The sequence below is a fragment of the Cuculus canorus genome, chromosome 4 (assembly GCF_017976375.1).
Source record: "Cuculus canorus isolate bCucCan1 chromosome 4, bCucCan1.pri, whole genome shotgun sequence".
Lineage (NCBI taxonomy): Eukaryota > Metazoa > Chordata > Aves > Cuculiformes > Cuculidae > Cuculus > Cuculus canorus.
The window spans coordinates 48903989-48925523 of NC_071404.1; the positions used below are offsets into that span (position 1 = coordinate 48903989).

A 21535-nucleotide genomic window follows, 5' to 3' on the forward strand; every position below is an offset into this window, starting at 1 on the left:
AACAACAAAATTCAAGCTAGAGAAGTAATTGAAAGGAAAACAAAGGAAAGCAACAGAGAGTTTCTTCCTTTATCAATACAGTTGTAATCAGAGAACCGAAGGTCATCAAAGTGTTGTAGAAGTTCAAGGGTTTAATAATTATATCACACTTGTTCATAGTGTTTAGCAAAAAAGTGCAAAGAATGCTTCACTGTTTTAGCTGGACATAGAGGCTGCCTTTGGAAAATATGTTTAAAAATCCTTCTAATCTCACCACAGCAGAACTACTGCCCTAATTAAATCAAATATGTTATGCAGCACTCCTGATGAACACTGTTTTATGACTATCTTAACCCATCTGAGTCTATATGGCAGATGAATTTTTATGTTATTCACAGGAGAATTCCCACACATTCACCTGTGTCTGGTGCTTTTAAGAATCAGTGTTCCTAGGACCTATTTAGAGAGTTGTAGTACGGAAGATTTACTAAAGGTTTGTGTCTTTGAAATGTCTGCCTTTCGCAGCAGTTGTTGTGTTATTGACTTCAGATATTCAATAAGGTTATTCTTTTTATTTTGCTTCTTTCTCACTATAGTGTGTTGTATTATTACCACATACAGTACAATAGGAAGGAAATAATCTATGCTGTCACTTCTTGACCATAGTGATGATAAAGCAGGTGTTTTTTCATAACTTTCCCGGTGGAGAAAGGACATCATTTTCTTAAAAGCAAGCTGGAAAAGCACATAACTGTCCTCATTTCAGTGCTCAGAAACAGCTAACCTAGGAGATCAAAGTTAATACCACATATGTAGAGTCTGAGTTTGCCCTTTCAAAATAACAGCAAAACTCTTATTGATTTCAGTAGAAACAGGGACGAGTCTTCAAACACTATTAGCTATCCTCTACATCCCTAAGCTATAAATTTTGCTGTATGGGTGAGTAAATTGGGGTGGGGATGTGTGTTTTTCACTTCTGCACAGCACTGTATTTTCTCACGTTGTGGAAAAACTTAGATGTTGCTAACACAATTGGTTTGATTATTTCCATATTTCTCCTTTTTTTTCCCAAAGGTCTGAAGTCAAGAAGTATTAATGAGGTAGTCAAAGACATTGTTAGAGAGCAGTTAAAAGTATTTCAAGGTGAAATGCAAGAAAGCATGGCTCAAATTTTCAAGACTGTGTCTACTTTGTCAGATGATCTTGAAAACACAAAAGAATTAGCCAAGTACCTGAATGAAACCCAACAAAAATTTGCCCAGGAGAAAGACACTCAGCCAACAAAGCTTGACATTCTGGAGCTAAAGAGTCATATGTTGCAGATGAAAGAGGAAATGACTCTTACTTGTGACAGACCTATGAAAGCTTTACAGGAAAAGCAGAAATCTTTGGAAGACAACTTGGGGCATCAACAGTCAAGAAGTGTCATTTATTATGAATCTTTAAATAGGACTCTTACAGAAATTAAAGATGCTCATGAACAACTGTTATCAGCTGAACAGTCTTCAAGCCAAGATATCCCTTCAGCAGATAAAGTCACAGAGTACAATGTTACAGAGTACACGTTCATGCTGCATGAGAAAATAAAGAAGCAAGGCATGATGGTGCTGCAGATCTATGATGACTTAAGAGTCCAAGATAGCAAGATCAGCAATCTCAGTTTTGCACTGGAGATTCACAGAGACTCTGTTCTGAGAGTCTGCGATGACATGTTGTCAGAGAGTAAAAGAAATTTCCAAACACAGCTGGCAGCAACCCAAGAAAATGTGCTTGCCCTAAACAAAAGTCTCTCTGACCTAGTCCTTCCATTGGACAATAAAATGGACAAAATGAATGAGCAAATTAATGATTTGTGCTACGATATGGAGATCCTGCAGCCCTTGATTGAACAAGGAGTACCTTTCAGTCTGACTTCAGAGTATGAACAACAAATCCAAGCTGAAGCGATTAATGAGAAGATTAAAAACCTCACGACTGTCATTAACAGAATGAGTTCTGCAATTAAGGAGCTTTCCAAAACTCAAGAAGGACTTATAAATGAATCTCAGGCTTATCAGGAACTGTTTGAGAATCGTATTAATGAATGCTCTGTGGAAATAGAAGATGGATTAAACAAGACCATGATAGTAATAAACAATGCTATTGATTCTATCCAAGATAACTACGTACTGAAAGACACACTGCATGCTCTAAGAAATGAGACTGAAGTCTGCTGTGGCAGAGCTGAGAAGCTGGACAGCCTCCTAGCTTTCCTTCCTCAGTTCCAACAGTTGAATGAATCCCTCCAGATGCTGCTGGTTGGTGAGAAATATGAATACACTTCAAAAGTGGCTCCATCCCTTTCTGATCTTCCATATGAAGAGTCTGACAAAATTATCCTGCACAATTTCAGAAGATTTTTCTATATTTTAAATGAAACATCGTCAAAAGTGGACAATCAACAAGAAGATGTTAGCCGCGTGGAGGAAAAACTGTTTGATTCTATGGAGAAATCAAAGGACCATGAGATTCGCCTTCTGAATGTAGAGTCAAAAATTTCCAAGTTTTTGGCAAACAACTGTGTCTCACTGAAAAATACCAAAGCTGTCTCCTCAGAGAAAGAACAAGCGGTCTCACTTCAGCTCCAGACACTGAGTTCCAGGATCAGGGCCCTGGAAGCAAAGTCAATCCGCTTCTCAAACACTATTCCACTTCTGAACAAAACTGCTTATGAGGCCTGGGGGTTGTGTCAGGGTACCAATCACAGCATCCAAAAACTGAATGCGAGTATACCTGTGCTAATTAAACTTGCTCATTCAGATGTCCCCCTGCTGCAAAGAGGCTTCAAAGAGCTCATTGAATCTGTGCTTGAAGTAAAAGCAGGAACTATCTTGACAAATTTAACCCAGCACGTTGACATATCGGTGGCAAGTGCCATGAACAACTTCACCAAATTTCAGAAGCAGGTGAAACCAGTTATAAAGAAACCAGCCCCAGTGAAAAAAGGAGCAGCAAATGTCACCATGAACCTGGCAAGCCGAAGTCAGAGAAACGCAGATAATACTATAGATCCAGGTAACATATTTTATTCTATTAAAAATTAGGGTCTTTAGTAACCATTGTGATGAACTGATGTGGCAGAACTTGTCTAAGGATGAAGAAAAAGTCCAAAGACTGCCATGAAGAGTGTTTCAAGGGAACTTGAGATTACTATCTGCTCTTGCTTTCTAGAGAATTTATTTTTCTTTTGAGGAGACTCTGCACTAAGGTTTCAAGAAGCTCCATTTAATTTTCCTTAATAAATTCACATCTCATCAGTTTAAGATGTGTGTGCATGCACACACACTTGGCTGAGACCATGACCTTTCAAACATAACTGATAGTTTAGAGAAAATTTAAACTGCAATAATTTTGCATCTGCATCTCAATTAGCAATTTTGGAGAAGAAAACATACAAACTGGGAGAGAAATCTGGAGTTGCATCAGTACTTTCCAGTGTCAGTGGAGATGAAAAGTATCAAAAACCTGAAGAAAATGAATACAGCAAATGACTGCAATGAGGCTTTTGCCAGCACTTTCAGTACTTCATTGAGATTATTAGTGCAGTTACAATTACAACAGTGTGTACTTGCAGGATCAGGAGCCCAGCCAATAAAGTAGGCTTGACTCAAGTCCATCTGGAGAACAGCTCAGCTGAATAGGAGCTGCCATTCTTAAAAATGACATTTTGAGTGGGATTCTTTACTGAACTTAAATTCAAATGTTGTCATATGACATGAATTTATGTGTATGAATTCACAGAAATACAGTCTCTGAATTATGTCTCTTGGAATCAGACCTGAGTGAAAATCAATAGCTCAAGGTAGTGTTATATAGAAATACCATTTTTTGAGAAAATACAGAAAATGAAGAGTGGTTAAGTGCCTAAAAATCCTCAAAGGACATTAATTCACATTAAAATAAGTGAGACAGGTTCCTGGACGTCTGATAGATGTACCTGGACTTAATTATTTTCTGTAAAGCATTCTCAAACTTATGAAGATTTACAAAATTATATTTAGTCCTTTTTGTGAGGAGGTGTTGGGGTAATAAGAGCTACCACTCTTGTTCATGTGCTAAATCTGCAGGTCAGTCTCCCTTTACCTCTCCCTCTCCACACTTCTTTCCTCTCTTTCCAACCACTCCTTCTTTGTCTTCTCCTGTCCTTGGTACAGCACTTTTCATTAGTCATTGGAAAGGACTCTTTCTAAAGCCTCAATCCCATGAATAGATTGGCTTCTGTGAAGAGCCATTCCAACTGAAGGATTTTAGTCCTTAGGTGTCTTTTCCGTTAGAGAGGACACACAACTATTCCAACAGGCAGTCACACCTAAGAATGCACTGAGATTTGCCAAATTCTTACTGGACAGTAATTCGATGTTTTGATATTAAAAATGGCAATTCTTTCTCAGTAATTTCTGGGTTTGCCTGTTCCTGCCACTGCACATTTCACCGTTCAGGTAGTCCATGTTTAAAATTAAAACTAAGGAAAATGAGACAGGATGCCTTTGATCCTTCCTGAGCCTTCTACTTTATTGGAAAATGTTAGCAGGACTACCTGCCTAGAGCACAGCAAACTGCCACCTGCTCTGTTTTTCATACCCCATTAATTAATTGTCTTTCCTATTTATTATTTATCTCATGCTGAATTTTAACAAATAGCTTGCTTGATAATTGTTAGATATATGCACACTCTTACAGAAAGTGCAGATCTTTGCAAATGTTAAAAAACCCCATAGTTTTAAGCAAGGTTTCTACATAACGATGTTTATGCAGACTTACATCAGTAATGAGCTTTTGCACTCAATGATATTTCAAGCCCAGTAAAGTAATACGTTGTATTTGTATAAGATAAAGAAGTAACAACTATCATTTTCTGCCTGGGTTGCTTTTAATTCTCCAGGAAATCTTTTTCTCTCCGAGTTCTGGAAGAACATCCAGATATATGTGCTGAAGTTTCTAGAAGAAATCCTAAGGCATGATTGGCTAATCATAAAATGTATTCAAGCTTGGATCATCTTTTTCAATTAAAAAAAGATTAGAATAAAATTCTACAAAGACATGAGTAACAATTTGCATTGATTCCAATATGTTCAATATTTGATCCTACTCTAACAGCCTGGGATTTTCATTGGCTTCAATGGTTTCAGGATTTGGCCTTGAGATAATACTTTCCTCAGTAGTCATTGAAACAATGTGGCTTTGCATTATTTATGCGGGGACTTACAGTTTGGAAATTTGCGCATTGTGGTATCAACAAAAGAAGATTTATGTCAGCCAGGGCTGCAATACTTGTATGAGGGATGAAAAATCTAACACTTTACGTGGTATTAACTGTACTGGCAACCTGGGCTGAATAAAAAGCGGTGGTCTTAAGACAGCTTCAAGTAGCTAACATAGGGGACGTGACAGCCTTTAAAGCAAAAATAGAGAGTAAACACTTTATTAGTCTTCGTTATGGATTATGTCTAGTCTGACTTTCCAATGCACTGTTCTACTGCAGAATACTGTGATGCAGCAGGAGAGCAGCTTAGCTCAGTTCCCATTTTCCCATTGCCATTTAGTGCTGTTAGAGAACCTAGAGGTGGCTGTGCTTTTTGAAGGCGAATGCATTTTCTTGTTGCCTGTCTTGTGTTAGTTGTGGGTTTGTTTTGTTCAGAGTATGCCACCCTTCCAAGAACATGAATAACTGTGAATGTGTGCAGCTGTTTTATATTTATGTATATAAAATAGTGCATCCATGTGTAAGTGATAACTTCTTTTCGTTCTCATTTTCTGTGTCTTATTTCTGATTCTGTTTCCATGTGATTTCTGACTCCTCACAGAAATGCAAGCCTCCTTTGTTGCTTTATCATTCAAACCTGCAGTGAAATGAACCTACTTAAATGTTTTGCATCTTGCATTTTATTTGCACAAGTTTGATGGTTATTTTAGTTGAGTTTGATGAAATATACTTCAGGTTTGTGTATTTACTGTTTAGACTAATAAGCAGGAGAGACTGTGGTGTTGTTTTAAATTTAGTTATCCTGAAATCATCACACTGGAAGTATTAGATACCTCTACTTAACAGAGAAGCAGAGTTGTCAGAGTTCAAGTAGATCAGATGAATCTTAACAATCTGCCCTTACCCAAAACTGGAGACCACAGCTCCGGCACCTCCTCTCCTTGCTTTTTACCCAAGATCACTGCAGGTTAGTCTTTGTGCTTCTTTTTTGCACTGCCTTAAATAGCATTTATACCCAAATTCCCCATCAGAACCTGATGCGCTGGTAGCCTTACCTGCCCTGAGCATCCTGACCTAGCCCCTGCCCACAGGCCTGGAATGCTTGTTTCAGTTCAAGCCAAAATCCCAGGCTTTTTGAGTTGTGCTGGGCTATGAAAACCCAGGTTTTCGTGAACAACCTGCCATGCTGCTCTTGTCACCTCTCCTGGTGAGACACTAGTCCTGCTCTCACCCTCAGTTCCTGGCCCTTGGCCCAGATGGGGCTGCCCCTCTCCCAGTGTGCCGTGGCACTCCTCATATCTAGGCTGCTGAGGATGCTTATTTCTCTTACCACTGCCAGGCTGAAAGGGCTAATCTAAAGGTGATTAATAATTGTAGACTGACAACCACTCTGACCCTATGCAAGCAGAGTGGTTTAGTAGATTCCCAGTCTCTTTTAGTCTCCTAGGGCTTCCCAAAGGAGAGTTACTGACAACTAAATATTGAGAAAATTTTGGTAAGTTACTTCCTGTTCAGACATTCCCAAATTGAACCCCTGGAGTCACTTCTTTCCATAAGGAGACCCTTAAACTGCCAAGTATTTGATTTCCTTCTAAACAACACCCGAGTAGATACTGACAGAGCTTCATTATTTGCTTGAAGATTTGTTTGTACAGCATTAGAAGTCTATTTCCCAAAAGAGCTTCTGGCTGCTTGCCCTCCGGAAGAGTAGCAAGACTCAGCATTAACTGGCTCTCTTCAATGCTACCATACTGATTGTAAATAGAAACTGCATTCAGTTTATACTCTGCTATTAATAGCTGCAATTTAAGTTTTTAATTTAATTTATGGAGTCTCTCTTTTACTCGTCTACACTATTAAGTTGTGAAAGATTAATTAAAAGTAGGATATGTACTATAGTAGGAATCCTTTCCTAATCTGAACCTCTTGGCATCTTTATCCCTACCAGAGAAAACAGACCTAGGAACGCAGGAAGCCCTTCAGCAAGGAAAAAGAAAAAGAAAATACTGGGCAGAGGGGCAACCTCACCCAGAAATGACAGCAAATCCATACTATTGTAAGACCACATGGAAGTTACACAGAGATTACCTGCTCAGTGGAGATCTAGGGCATTTGGCTCTTAGCCTGACAATCCTAACTTGTTTCAAACTCTTCACAGCTTCTCCTAGTTTTAGCCAGTGGAGCAGACTCCCCAGCTGCTGTGAAGCAATGCTGTGGCTGGAGGGTTTATTTATTGTATGTAAAGCTGTCTCTGAATTTGATTTAACTCCAAGGTTAAGTTCAGGCAAAATCACCTCTCAGCAGACTGTTAAAGCACTAGTCTCAATCTCATTATTGTTTCCTTTTTGTGATCTTTTTTCCTGTTTCTTGGACTTACTTCTTGTTTATGAAAAGCAGAGACCAATTAACAGAGAGTCTGCTGTGTCCTTACACAAAGGTTTTGTATTTTGGGAATATGATACAGTCAGCACAATCAGCTGTTTTCCTTCCTTTTCTGATTTCCTACTTGGTAAATATGTTGTTGCCGCTAAATATGAGTGAAATGTTGTAGATGCTTGGAAAATATGAGTGAAAAATAACTTCAATTAAGTGGGCAGCAAAACTATTATCTGAGAAGAAAACCATTATTTCTTCATGTTCAGTTGCTGTGACCCTAGTCATGACAGTCGTAAATTGCTGTATTTCAGGCATTATGGGATGGACATTATTTTCTGTGAAAAGAATTATAGTTGTGTTTTTAAGTCCATATGCTCCATCAGTGCAAATCCAAGTGGCACCGTACAACGTGCTTTAGCATTCTGCTCACTGAACTAAAATTTCTCATGGAAATAGTTGGCCTCAATGCAGCAGTCTGTGAAATGTTTGATGGTAATCTGAAGATAATCATGGGCATTACTGAGATGTCTATGTGAAGATCATGTTTAACATTTCCTTGGCAATAAGTAGACCTTTCTACGAAAGGCTTTTGCAGTTCCCACCTACCAATCTAGATATGCCTTCAAAGGACTGTATGGAATTCTCTTTCCAGAGCTCTGCTAGTAGTTCCTGGCAAAGAAAAGGTTAATTTTCTAAAACATATTATGTTTATTTAACCAAAGCAAGAAAAAGAAAAACTGCATGGTTTGGGAATGCGTTGTGTTCAGAATTTTTCATCGCAAAATTTAATTTTTAATTTGGCCTGAATATTCTTCACCCCAAACTGCTATGACAACACATGCCAGTGTTACAATTACACTCAGTAGTTACTGTCTCAGAGCTCAGCAGCACTCACTGGACTGGTAGATTTCTCCCTATTGGCTGGACATGATCTGGCCGGCTCATACACAGTCAGGAAGAGAGGCAAGAACGTCCTCAGGCAGAGTGATCTGCAAACCCACTTGTTTGATATAATTTGTGTTTCTTGCAATACAAATCTTACAAGTGTCTTGGTAGATATCCTGGAATGGACTTATTTATGGACGAGGACAAGTTCTGGAAGTGGTTTGGATAACATTTAAAATCTTTCATCACCAGTAGCCAGAATCCCCTGCAATGAGTGTGATGCATCTGGATGAGTAATGCCATAGACAAAACAGTCCAACTTGTACACCAGCAATACAAAATCTGTGGGTTTGTATGCCCAAGGATAAACCAGTTTTGTCCAAAAAGAGCAGCCTTCTGTGCCTGCGCTAGCAGAATGAACCCAAAGCACAGATTTTCCTGAACCACCAGGAAAATAACTATTTCTTTTGTCTCACCAAAAGAAGGAAATAACATTGTATATGCCAGTATTGTCTCTTCCAAGACTGGCTGTTTGTTTCTGAAGGGCTCCTGCAGTATTGTCAGCTCCAAGCCTCTTGGCACGTCCTCATTCTTAGTGAAGATTAATTAGCTGATTGAAAATGTTTCTTTAATCACATGATTGCAGACTGTCTAATTTTCACTTGTGTCTTAGTTTGCTGTAGTGCCTGAGGGCTACCATACGAGAAGGGAAGAAAGAGGCTGAGCCAGCTGTGAGGGGCTCAGCACAGAAAGTCCACTGTCTCTGTGAGAAGCTGGTAGAGGGAAGTGAGCAACTGGTACTGGGTGGACTGCTGGTCTCCATGTCAGGCTGAGGCAAGGAGAGGTGGATTCTCAGCCCTCCCCATATCCCAGTAGGAATGAATATCCTCCAGACTGTATCTGTCCTGAGGACAACCTGTAGGACCACCATGCCTTAGATTATTATGGAAACACTTGTGCAGGGAACAGCAGAATTTCCTAATGCTTGGCTGTAGCCAAGCTCTGCTGGCTTTAAACTTACATTGCAGAGAGCGAGGTCATTAAATTAAGGAAGACTGGAGGGAAGAAGTGACCATGGAAAAGTTGGTCTTTGCTGACACGAGTCTCTTGGACTTTACAATCATAGGTGTTCAGACATACCTATCTTTTGATAGTTCTCATAATGTTTGTTGAGTGAGGTGCTCCAAAGAAGTTAGATTTGTAATATCTTGCATCTTATTACACGTACGTGTCCCTCTGAACCAAGCAGAATTCAGCTTCTACAGGTAATTCTGAGTATCTTGGAAGCTAGCTGAGGGCATGCTGCGTTCAGGCAAAAAGAGAGGCTGAAGGTCTGAAGGGTCTGAACAGCCTGGACAGCATCTGAAACTGTCTTTCAAGCTTTCAACCTCAGGAGAAATACCTCAGGCTTTATGAATTGACAAAGACTTCACAAAATACTGAAAACTTGGGAAGTGTCACTGTAATGACATTGCAATTGAAGTTATTGATTTTCCTCCCTCTCTGTCACAGGGCAGTATTCGGCTTGTGCCAGTTCCCCATGCCTGAATGGAGGAACCTGTATCAACAACAGAGAGAGTTTTATTTGTGCTTGTCGCCACCCTTTTGGAGGAGTCAACTGCAGTACGAAGCTGGTGAATGACAATTCTCTGAGTGTGGGTAAGTAAAGAATTTAGCAGTGCAATATGCTAGCAGCATGGTCTTCAGCCTCAGGGCCTAATTAGAGAGCATTTGCTGGTCAAATGTCTCACATTTCACTTTAATGAGTGCAATCTCAAGTAGTAGTGTCCTGTGTTTTGGTGCTGAAGATATCAATCCTCAAGGGTGACTCATGATCTCTTTCTTTAATGTGACCAGATGATGGGATTAAATTGCTTTAGGACCAGCCATAAAACTCCCTCCTGAATTGTGCAGAGTGGGAGGGTGTGCAATAGATGTATTTGAACACGATATCATGGAATTCGAAGGGGGAGGTAAAATCACATCACTGGGGAATACCGGCTTCAGCATAGCCATAAATGTTCTATAAATACCAGTAGCTACCATGATGTGTGGGACTGTGTCCTTAAGGAATTAATTTAGGCATGCCTCTGATTTTCATCAGCAAAGGATGCAGCACTTAAAAAAAATATTTCAAAAAAGAAAAGCAGAAACTGTGCTTATTCAGTCCAGAGAACAAATAAATAATTTACATCCAGGCAACATGGAACGTGAATTTTATGCAGCTTTCAGCAGCCATTTGGCTGATTCTCCCCACAACAGCATATGAATAGTGAATAAAATTGTTTGTACAGTGGCAGGGAATCGTAGTGTGCGGGCTCAACTTGAAGAGAGAAGCATATTCTTTTATTCCTTCATTTAACATCAGGAGTGCTAAACCTCTTCAGTGTTTGTCTAAGATTTGTGGAAAAAAATCTTGGCTTCAGCACACGCAGGTGAACAATGAAAGAGGTCTTGGGGTGGGAAAAATTCAGGGAGGAGAGGGAAGAAAAATAGCAGCTCCCTTAATAACATAGTATAGATAAACATAAAGTTCCCTTGCTGTTTCTAAAATTATTCTTTTGTGGGTACCCCTAGCACTGCAGAAATACTACACTTCAGTTGCTTGAGCTGCTAGATTATGTGAATACAGAAAAGCAGCTTTTGATCTTCTGGCTGCTCATAGTTGCCTTTCTACAATGTAACATTACTTGAAATTATTCATTATGTCTTTCCAGATTTCTCAAAAGGATCATACAGATATGCACCTATGGTGGCTTTTTTTGCCTCTCATACGTATGGAATGACAACTCCAGGACTCATCAGATTTAACAATCTGGATGTCAACTATGGAGCTTCATTTGCCCCAGCAACTGGGAAGTTCCATGTTCCATATCTGGGGGTTTATGTTTTTGAATATACCATTGAATCATTTAGTCCACGTGCCTCTGGCTATCTGGTCATTGATGGAATAGACAAACTCACTTTTCAGGCTGAAAATATTAATAGTAACAAGTACACTGACAGAGTAATTACTGGTAACGCTTTATTAGAGTTAAATTATGGTCAAGAAGTCTGGCTGAGACTGGCAACTGGCTCCATACCAGCCAAGTATCCACCAGTAACTACTTTTAGTGGATACTTGTTGTATCGTACCTAAGACAGTTGGAAATGTAAACAGTTACTGTCTAATGAAGCAACCTGCATGTGAATTAATCTTTGCCTTTAAATCCTTGTTTCTTTAGCAGCAGTAAGTTTCTCAAAGTAAACAATGTGATGGTGTTTGAAGTGCTGATTCTCCAAGAAGCTGCTTGGTTGTAGCCACATGTACATATACGAGTAGAGTTCACAGGTAGGAGATGGGGGGGAAATAAGCATCTTTATTATATAAGCATGACTGGGAAGCACAAATCTAATTGTGTTCTACATCTACAATGCATAAAGATACTTACACCAGGTAGCTGAGAATCAGTTCTCAAGACAAACCAAAGCTGGTTTTGATTATTGCTTTACAACATGAGTGCAAGCCAAAGGTGATGGATAGATTTTGATGACTCAGGTGCTGGGTTGCTACTTAGCTCATTGTATCAAGTGATAATCTTTTGTACATATTCTGTTTGGAAAAAAATATATTTCTTTTTCATTTTGCCTGATGTTATTCACCACATACCTTGATAAGTCAGCATTTAATGGATTCATGATTTTTTATGTAACAAGTAGGATAACATGCTTTTTTGTCTAGCAGGAAAACAAAAACAAAAGGGAATACTTAAAAGCTCATGTTTATCAGTAAATATAAACAGTCATGGGAAAAACATTGTAGTGGATTTGGTGGTGTTGCTTGAAGCATTTAAACCACAGCTGTTTTTTCTTTAGGTGAGATGTTTTTGAGCAAATGTGGTTATATTGGCTTCACGCGTATCTTAGCATGTAAACTTTGGCCTATAAGGTACACAACGTTAAATGAGATAATCATAATACTTTCTAAGTTTGAACTCTATAAATCTCTAATGTTCTTTGTTTCTTCATTATGTTCACTAACTACCGAGGGAAGATGAAATTAACTTCAGACTGAGTAAGCCAGAATGTGATTTGATTTCTAAGCACCAATCCAATAAAAGAAAGTGGTTTTAGTTCATGCCATGACTGTCTGAAAAAAAAAAAAAAAAGTCAGGTTTGCATCCTTGTCAGTTGCAAAGTCCCAGATTACTGCAGTTACTTGATATCCCCTTAACTGATGTGACTGACCAGATTTGTTTCTGGTTATTGCTTTTGTTACTGTTGAATCATAAGGCTTTACTTCTCTGTGTATTTTTGACAAGCTACCCTTAAAGGAGCAGACACTCTCCTTCCATAGCTCTTTACTCAGATATTGTTAATCAGCACGCTCCAGTGATCTATGACAAACTATTAAAGCCCAGAATGTTTTCAAGCTCCCTGAATTATTTTGTTTTCCACTCCCAAGGACTTTTCATGAAAACACTTGAGAATCTCCAGCTCTTTTCTTAGTAGTACTTAATGTACCCTACTAGATCTAAAGATGAATGTGCATAATATGGCTGAATTCTCCCATAACGTATGAGGCTAAGAGATTTCACAGCATTCTTCCTCGGGTATATAAAATTACACTCTGTTGTTCAAAAGTGAAATGCTCTTTCTTCACCAGGAAAATGCTCTTTCTTCACCTCTTTCTTCACTGGTTTTGAAGAGCATCTGGGGGTGCGTGCTTGTGTGCATTGGCTACCTGAGCTACAAGAAGTGTGCAGCACTGAACAGCATTATTCCAGTTTCGGGGGGGGGGGGGGGGGCGGGCATCCTACCAGGGCTTATACCTAAGGACAGTAATTGAGAACTGATAGAGCTTTCAATCCAAGCCCGTTTTCTGAGGCCCTAAATCCTCTAATTAATTGTTAAGGGATCTTGCAGCATTTGAGTAGTTATTAATATACCCGTGTTTCCTCGAAGGATCAGAAAAAAAAAGAGCCGCTACTCCAAGGGTCAACTGCAAATCTTGTTGACAGGTTGGGACGTTTTGCTGTTGTATATATTTTTGTTTCGGTTTATTTTGAAGTCAGAAATCCTTTGTTCTTTGTAGCTGATGGGTTCTTAATGTGCCATGAACCCTGAATGAGTGTGCTATAAACCTTTCCCCTGTCACATGTCACATTTTTCTGTAAACACTCAAAATTCTTGATGCAACACTAACTCAGCCTACCATATCATTGAATTTTATCAGATATGATGACTACAAATCCCAGCCCCTCCTTGTATGATTTTGTCATTTTAATGTGTTTAGCCCTCTTTATTCCTGCTGTGGCTATGGCTAAGTGGCATGAAAATTACTCTGCAGATGAAATTCAAATGACCCACCAGAGACTGCATTTCTGTTTTAATGTGACTTTCTTTGCCCTTTCTGCCCTTGCCGCTAAACTCTTCAAGCTTGGTCCTTATCTTCACAGGCACTATTTTCCCCCAGCAGCCAGATACTTTCTATATCGTTGCACTTGTTTTCTTTCCTTTTGTCTTTTCTCCTTTTTTTTTTTCTTACAAAACTCCACATTCCTAGGGGTAGAATAAGATTTCTGGTTAAAACCACATCTGTAAGAGTAACACATAGAAAAATAATTTCCCTGATAGAAAACACTACTGAAACTAATTCTCATTACACTGCTTAAAATCTGAAATAAATAATATTTTTTAAAAGTAATAAATGTACACTCCCCTTTTTATGCAATAATCCATTCAGATATTTTCTTGGTTGTATTAAAACTAGTTATACTTGGATTTGTCTGTTAAAAACCGAAATACAGGTTCTTCACTGCAAAGATACATTGGCCACGGAGGATTATTTGTGGGCCCATGACTGTGTGCCTGGGCTGCCTGGGCTAATGAAGCAAACAATACTGAAAAATAACTGAGGATCAATAAAATCAGTCAGCCTACCCATTATGCAGAATAGACAGCAATCAGTCTGAAATCTCAGGAGAACGTTTTAGGCATCAACCAGAAAAGGTGGTTCCTGAGGCACCTTGTCACCCCTCCGCTTTCATTTTCACACCCTGATTTGCATTTCCTAATGACAGCAGGCAGCAAATCTGAACGTTCATCTCTACCCACCGCCCTTGTGAGGGACCACAAAGCCATCCTGAGCCTTTGTACTTCAGAGTGAGTGATGTTCTCTTTATTTGGGTAACTCAATAACCATGGCAACATTTTGTCTGGTTTGGCTTTGACAAGCCCATCCAATTTACTGCAAAGCTTGCGTTATCATTCCCTCACCTATATCAACCAAGTTATCGCTGAAATGCATTCCCCAGCCCCGCATATACTTAGCATTCATACTGAGATCAGCAGTTTATTTTCCTCACATACCTTTTCCAGCTGAATAGCCAGCACAACCCTGCTTCACTCCTGCTCATGCCTGCTAACTTCCCTGCTAACACATGCCTGCCTGATGCTGACTTATGGATATTGCCGTCTGTCCGTACATCTGTGATATTTCTGTTTAAAGAAATATTTTTTTTTCGAGATAATCACATCTACACTATCAGCAAGTGAGAATAAAGCCATTATTTCTGAATTCAGACATTGACCTGAACGCATCTGTTAGAAGGAACACTGCAGCTAAAATCCACCAAAATCTGTGGGTATCTGGTGATGACATACCTTTGACAGTGGGCTAATGAGTGCTTTGAGGTGGTTGCAAAGCTGAATCTTCTAGCAGCTCAGTTAGGACATGGAAGCATAAGAGTGCGAAAGAATGCAAACCAAAATAATAAGAAGAAAAAAAATAACAAACCACTTCTGAAATTTCCAAAGCAACTATATACAAAAATATATATAATGACTTTACACATCTTTCACTGATGACTACTACTGGGACCCAGGAACTATTGCCAAGCAGCTTCATGGATTCCTTTAACCCCTTCAGGCCATGAGATGTATCGCAGAGTTAGGAAGGTCTATATTTTCTCATCCACTTTTAATTTGCTTAATTCATACCTCTTTGTATGCTCTGCTGACCGCTAGAAATCCTGAGCACTATACTCCTGTTTCTATTCTAGAGTGTTACCAAAAGCAGAAGACAGGATTCTTCTTTAGTTATTGCAGAGGAAATTTCTGTCCTTAACAAATCTTCCTGGTGTAATCACGTTTTCAGCAGAGTTCTGTAAAAAGTACAAGTATTTATGACCACTTTATGTTTAGAATATAGAGTAGAAGCCTCGTTGTAGTATTTTCTCTTTACAAAGCTGCCGCTCTCCCTTTTTGTGAGAAAGCAGTACTGGCAGAAGAGTTGTCTAGAGTGAGATATAATGAAACTGCCTTTAAGTGAGACTCCAGTCAAGAGCGCTTGGTAAGAAAACTTTATCAGCAAGCTGCTTCCTTGCTGAAGTTGCTATAGATAGGTTACAGCCAACTCACTGGCTCATAATGAACTTCCTCGCGCTGCTTCCCCACACTCAGAAATCTGTGGTGGCTGCTAGCTGAAAACAATCTTCTGCATTCGCATATTCCATGTAAACAAACGGAAGTGTTTCTGAAAATATTTATAGCCGTGCTTGCTGGTGAGGATTCTTATCTTAGAAAATGTAAATTGGAAACAAACCAGACCATGACTGTTTACAAACTGTGTACAAGTACTTCCAGAAAACTTGCCATTCAGATTGGTGGGAGCTAGGAGATGGCATATAAATGATCTGAAATGCCCAGAATTTCTTTACAAATATCAAAAGCCTTTAGAAAGCTCTTTCAACCCTTTAATGGAAACCAGTAAATCTCACATCCACACAGGTTTAGGATGATGAAGGCATAGCTGTCTCAAATGAAATCACATTTGACACTAAACATTCTGCTAGAGCATCCTTCCTTTTTACCTAAGGACAAAGTCAAGAATGGTGACAAAAAAAAAATAATAAAAGTTGGGCATGTTTAGACAGAGAATTATCCTCAGTTTTGTCTGATGACTCCGACTCCTCTCTGCAAATTACCTTTGGAAGGAACAAAAAAAAAGAATAAAATCCAGCCATCTATTGCTAGGCTACTTATTGCTACTTACTGAAGTGAAAAAATACACACGAGAAAATTGTTCATGATTAGTTCCTGACAAATAAAATGCCATTACGAGCTTACATAAGCAAGAGAGAATTTTCAGGCTCAGTGTTTAGGCACATTCTGGAAGAATATAGTAAACCTCGGGTATGTGTTTTGTCAGTATCTTCTAGAGTCTAAGTCGATCACTCTCGTACCTAGGCCCCACCACCTGGACATTACTAAAACTTGTTAATAGGTACATATAATCACGATACATTTAATCTTGAGTGCTATCATGAAGCACATGCAAGAGAACTGGGTGATCAGGCCCAGTCAACATGGGTTTACAAAAGGCAGATCTTGCCAAACTCACCTGATCGCCTTCTATGACAAAATGACTACTGGATGGGGTAAAGGCTGTGGATGTAGTCTTCTTGGACTTCAGTAAAGCCTTTGACACAGTTTCTCACAGCATTCTGCTTCAGAAACTGTCAGCCTCTGGCCTGGATGGGCGCACACTCTCCTCAGTTGAAAACTGGTTGGATGGCCGGGCCCAGAGAGTGGTGGTCAATGGAGTTAACTCCAGCTGGAGGCCAGTCACAAGTGGGGTTCCTCAGGGCTCGGTACTGGATCCAGCCCTGTTCAATGTCTTTATCAATGACCTGGATGAAGGCATTGAGTGCACCCTCAGCAAGTTTGCGGATGACACTAAGCTGGGAGGAAGTGTGGATCTGCTGGAGGGTAGGGAGGCTCTGCAAAGGGATCTGAACAGGCTGGACCGCTGGGCTGAGGCCAATGGCACGAGTTTCAACAAGGCCAAATGCCGGGTCCTGCACTTGGGGCACAACAACCCTGTGCAGTGCTACAGAGTGGGGGAAGAGCGGCTGTAGAGCTGTACGGAGGAGAAGAACCTGGGGGTAATGGTTGACAGCTGACTGAACATGAGCCAGCAGTGTGCCCAGGTAGCCAAAGAAGGCCAATGGCATCTTGGCTTGTATCAGAAACGGTGTGACCAGCAGGTCCAGAGAGGTGATTCTCCCTCTGTACTCGGCACTGGTGAGACCGCACCTTGAGTACTGTGTTCAGTTCTGGGCCCCTCACCACAAGAAGGATGTTGAGGCTCTGGAGCGTGTCCAGAGAAGAGCAACGAAGCTGGTGAGGGGGCTGGAGAACAAGTCTTACGAGGAGCGGCTGAGAGAGCTGGGGTTGTTTAGCCTGGAGAAGAGGAGGCTGAGGGGAGACCTTATTACTCTCTACAACTACCTGAAAGGAGGTTGTGGAGAGGAGGGAGCTGGCCTCTTCTCCCAAGTGACAGAGGACAGGACAAGGGGGAATGGCCTGAAGCTCCGCCAGGGGAGGGTCAGGCTGGATATCAGAAAAAAATTCTTCACAGGAAGAGTCATCGGGCACTGGAACAGGCTGCCCAGGGAGGTGGTCGAGTCACCTTCCCTGGAGGTGTTTAAGGAACGGGTGGATGAAGTGCTTAGGGACATGGTTTAAGGGAGTGTTAGGACTGGTTGGACTCGATGATCCAGTGGGCCCTTTCCAACCTGGTGATTCTATGATTCTATGAAAGGAGAGACATCTCACCAAAAGTTAAAAGGCAGCGAAGGAAACCATGGAATGCTGTAAGTAATGCATTAGAGACAACCTATATCTTAGCTAGAAAGTGCTAAAGGTCATCCTGTTACATTCTGAATTATTTGTATGAGCTACACAGAAATGATGAGAGCTATGAGGAACTCCTAGATTCTAGAGCAGAAGATAAAAATCTAGGTCTACCCTTCAGTTTGTCTATGGGCTTGTCTTGTTTGCACAGGTTCAGACGTTGATTTAACTACTACACATGACTATTTTCCCCAAAGGAATTTCGGATGCTTAAATGATCATGATAGGAAGGCACAGATGCATAAGCCAGGCGAATAACATGGGCCCTGTTTGTACCTAGTAAACCATAAAATAACCTTGTATCCTTCTGCTTGTTTGGTATATCTTACAAGCAACCACTGATTAAACAGAATCAAAGTTGTATTTTATTTTACCCAGAAAACACCTCCAAAATTAAAGAATTGAAAGTTTTAAAGAAAATCCATAAATAACAATACATGTCCCTTCCTAAATGAGGTTGAAGAGAAGAATAAAGTAAAATTAAGATATTTTAATATACCTGACCAATAAGGGAGAGTGTTCATCAGGAAATGGGATGCCCAGCAGAGAGGAGCTGTATGAAAGATGAGTTTTTATAATGGTCTCCCTTAAGGTGACTTAATTGAATTGTTTCAGAATAGAAACAATAGAAACTCCACTTTCCTCGTGGGGTTGTTGTCTAGGAAACCAGTTTCCATGTTTTGCTGCATGAAGTAGGTTTTCTTGTGGGACTGATAGGAAGCTATTTGGTGATGTTGCAGCACTACTACACAAGTACAAAGCCTCACTACAAATTTCAGTAGAGGCTGAGAGCTTGAACCACTGCTCCTAGGAAGCTCCGTGCTAGGTGCACTCAGTGCAGGCTATTCAGGCTCTCACAGCATCTGTGGGTGTTCACTGTGGCTCTGAGCTGAACCACAGCCCTGCCTTTTCTCAGCCTTTGCTGTCTTCTACCTTGCATTTCTTTCTATTTCTATGCTGATTTTGAAACGTAAAACTTTTTACCACTGCTGAGAATGAGGTGGAAATTCTCATCTGTGATGATCAGAAAACTTTTCTACTTACTGAAGACAGAGAATGAATGGCAAGGCATATAGATCTGTAAAATTAACTTTAATTAAAGCATTTAAACATCAGAAAAGTCTTGATGTGCACCTGGAAGCAGAAGGGATGTACAGAATAAAGAATCATGTGAACTCTTGAAACTTCCCAGGAAAGCTATCAATGGGAACAGCAAAACTGAATCTCAGTGGATCTGAACACCATGCTTGTTTCGTAGCTGGGAACTACATGATTAAGCTGGGGTCATCTAGGGAGTCTTGGGCAGCCTCAGCTTTTATTGTGCCATCTCCAAGGATTAGATCAAAATTGGGGTATTACTTACAGGCAGATGTGTAACAAGCCTAACTCTGGTTTGTGCATGAATAGATATGTAGAGAGCTTCCTTTGGTTTATGGGCTCTGGTAAAAATAAACTCATTGGGTGAAGTGTCTATCTCATGTCAAATTACCTGATGTGATCTGCATGCAATTCTGAATATGTTTTTGCAATAACTTACCGTGGAAAAAAAAGTGAATCCTTATCTAAGTGAGAACTGCTCAGTCAAATTTGAGGCAAGTAATATCTACTACAAAAATATTGTACAAGAATATAATAAGATTACATTAGATTATATTTTGCAGTTAGAAATCCCAAGACAGACTTTAAAAATTGTAACAAAACATGTCCGACAATATTTAGGTATGTACTGAGGGAAACTAAAAATAGGGAGTTGGTTTTGTCACCTTTTAGTTCTGCTATGTGTATTGAACTCTGTACTGAGTGAGGAAGGCTGTTCTTCCTGCCCACAGAAACCAGTGCTAGGGGCAGTATTGGCATGGTAAAGATTTTATTAACTCAGGCTTAGGTGATTATAGCAATGAGTAAGGCCATGTACGAATAAAAAAACAAACTGTATGTGTGTCACTCTTTCAGATTCTATTTCTGATGGAATAGAGCTATATGGAGCAACATCAGACTGTACTTTACTGCAGTGATGGTGAAAAGAGAAATATCATTGACAGAAGAAAATTAACGTTTACAGCAGGCACATAAAAAATTGAAATATCAGAGAAATAGATAAGAGAAATGCCTGACAGCATTGACAGGTAAAGAGCCAGATTCCTGCTCAAGTCAAGTTTTCAGGTAGTCTCCTGTGGTGTTTGTACCTTTTCAGCTACAGGCTGCTCTAAGATACAATTGTGAGCCTCGTAGCCTGTAGCTAGTGTAATTGTTATGAATAGCAGTGTCTGTTTGCCATCTATGAAAAGTATGACCAAAACTACTGAATGCTGGCAACTTGCTCCTGAACCACTGAATGTTAGAGTAGATCGCTGATTTCAGGGTGAAGTGTGGCCTGCAGCCAGTTAGGCTGCTGGCTTTATAAATTGGATCACTCTTGCTTCTCAACTGTTGACTAAAATAACGATGCTGAGGTAAATGTCTTGGAACAAATGGACTGTCTTGGAATAGTCTTTCGTCACCATCCAATGTGCTACTTTTCTTCTCACAATTATTTTTAAGAGCAATGGCAATGACAGCTTAGTTATGAAGCCGCTTCCCAACTAACACTTTTATGAGATATTTTTGTTTGAATTCTGATCTTCCCCCAGCATGAGGACTATCCTCGGCCAAGTTACAGCACCAGTTATGCTCACGTGTGCTGTTGTTGTTGGACCTGTCTCTCAAACAGACAGAAAAACCTGACAGAATTGATCGCAGCAATTCACCTCTCAAGTGGTCTATACTTCTGCAGTATCTCAATCTTTCTGTAGTGAATCCCGAATTTAGCTTGCTTTTATTTCCTGCCAGTCCAATCCAGACACCCTGTGAAATCGCACGAGGGCTCAATTTTTACATCCACGCAGATCTGAGCTTCCACATTTATTTGGAGCAGACAGCACGCAACATAATTACCACCATGATTGTTATGCTGATGATTCCCTGATTTATTTATCAAAAGCTTGGTAATTTACTTTCAAATCCTATTGCTCCCATAATCCAGGAGTGTAAAAGAAATTGTCTCGGGACAGCATCTTTCTCTACCACCTCAAAATTCCTTTGTGTGTGTTTTTAAGCGTGTGTGTTATATGATCTCTGACATTTTGTCTTATGAACTTTACAAACAGGACTGGGTTCCCATGAACCTGTTTATGGTCTGGTCTGTGAACATACGGCTTCAGTTACCCCCAGAAAGCTGATTCACAGAAGCCTTGAAAAATTAAACTCTCCTTTTAGGGTAGCTTCCCTTCAAGGCTGCACCTGATTAGTTTTCCCTTCCCCACTTCTCTGGCAGACGCATGTCTCTTTGTGACCCAGGGAGTGCAATTGAAATTTCCATCTCACCAGTCTGGGCTT

General features: G+C 40.1%; 1 protein-coding gene across 2 annotated transcripts in view; it reads left to right on the plus strand.

The window, feature by feature from the left end:
* Positions 1 to 12109, plus strand: part of MMRN1 (multimerin 1) — a 47582-nt gene extending 35473 nt beyond the window's left edge. For both annotated transcript variants that reach the window (XM_009567490.2, XM_054066121.1), the window contains exons 6-8: positions 1054 to 3033; positions 9995 to 10141; positions 11200 to 12109. In XM_009567490.2, the coding sequence (XP_009565785.2) occupies positions 1054 to 3033; positions 9995 to 10141; positions 11200 to 11621 (2549 nt within the window). In that variant the 3' untranslated portion in view covers positions 11622 to 12109. The remainder of the gene's footprint in view (positions 1 to 1053; positions 3034 to 9994; positions 10142 to 11199) is intronic.
* The last annotated feature ends 9426 nt before the right edge of the window (positions 12110 to 21535 follow it).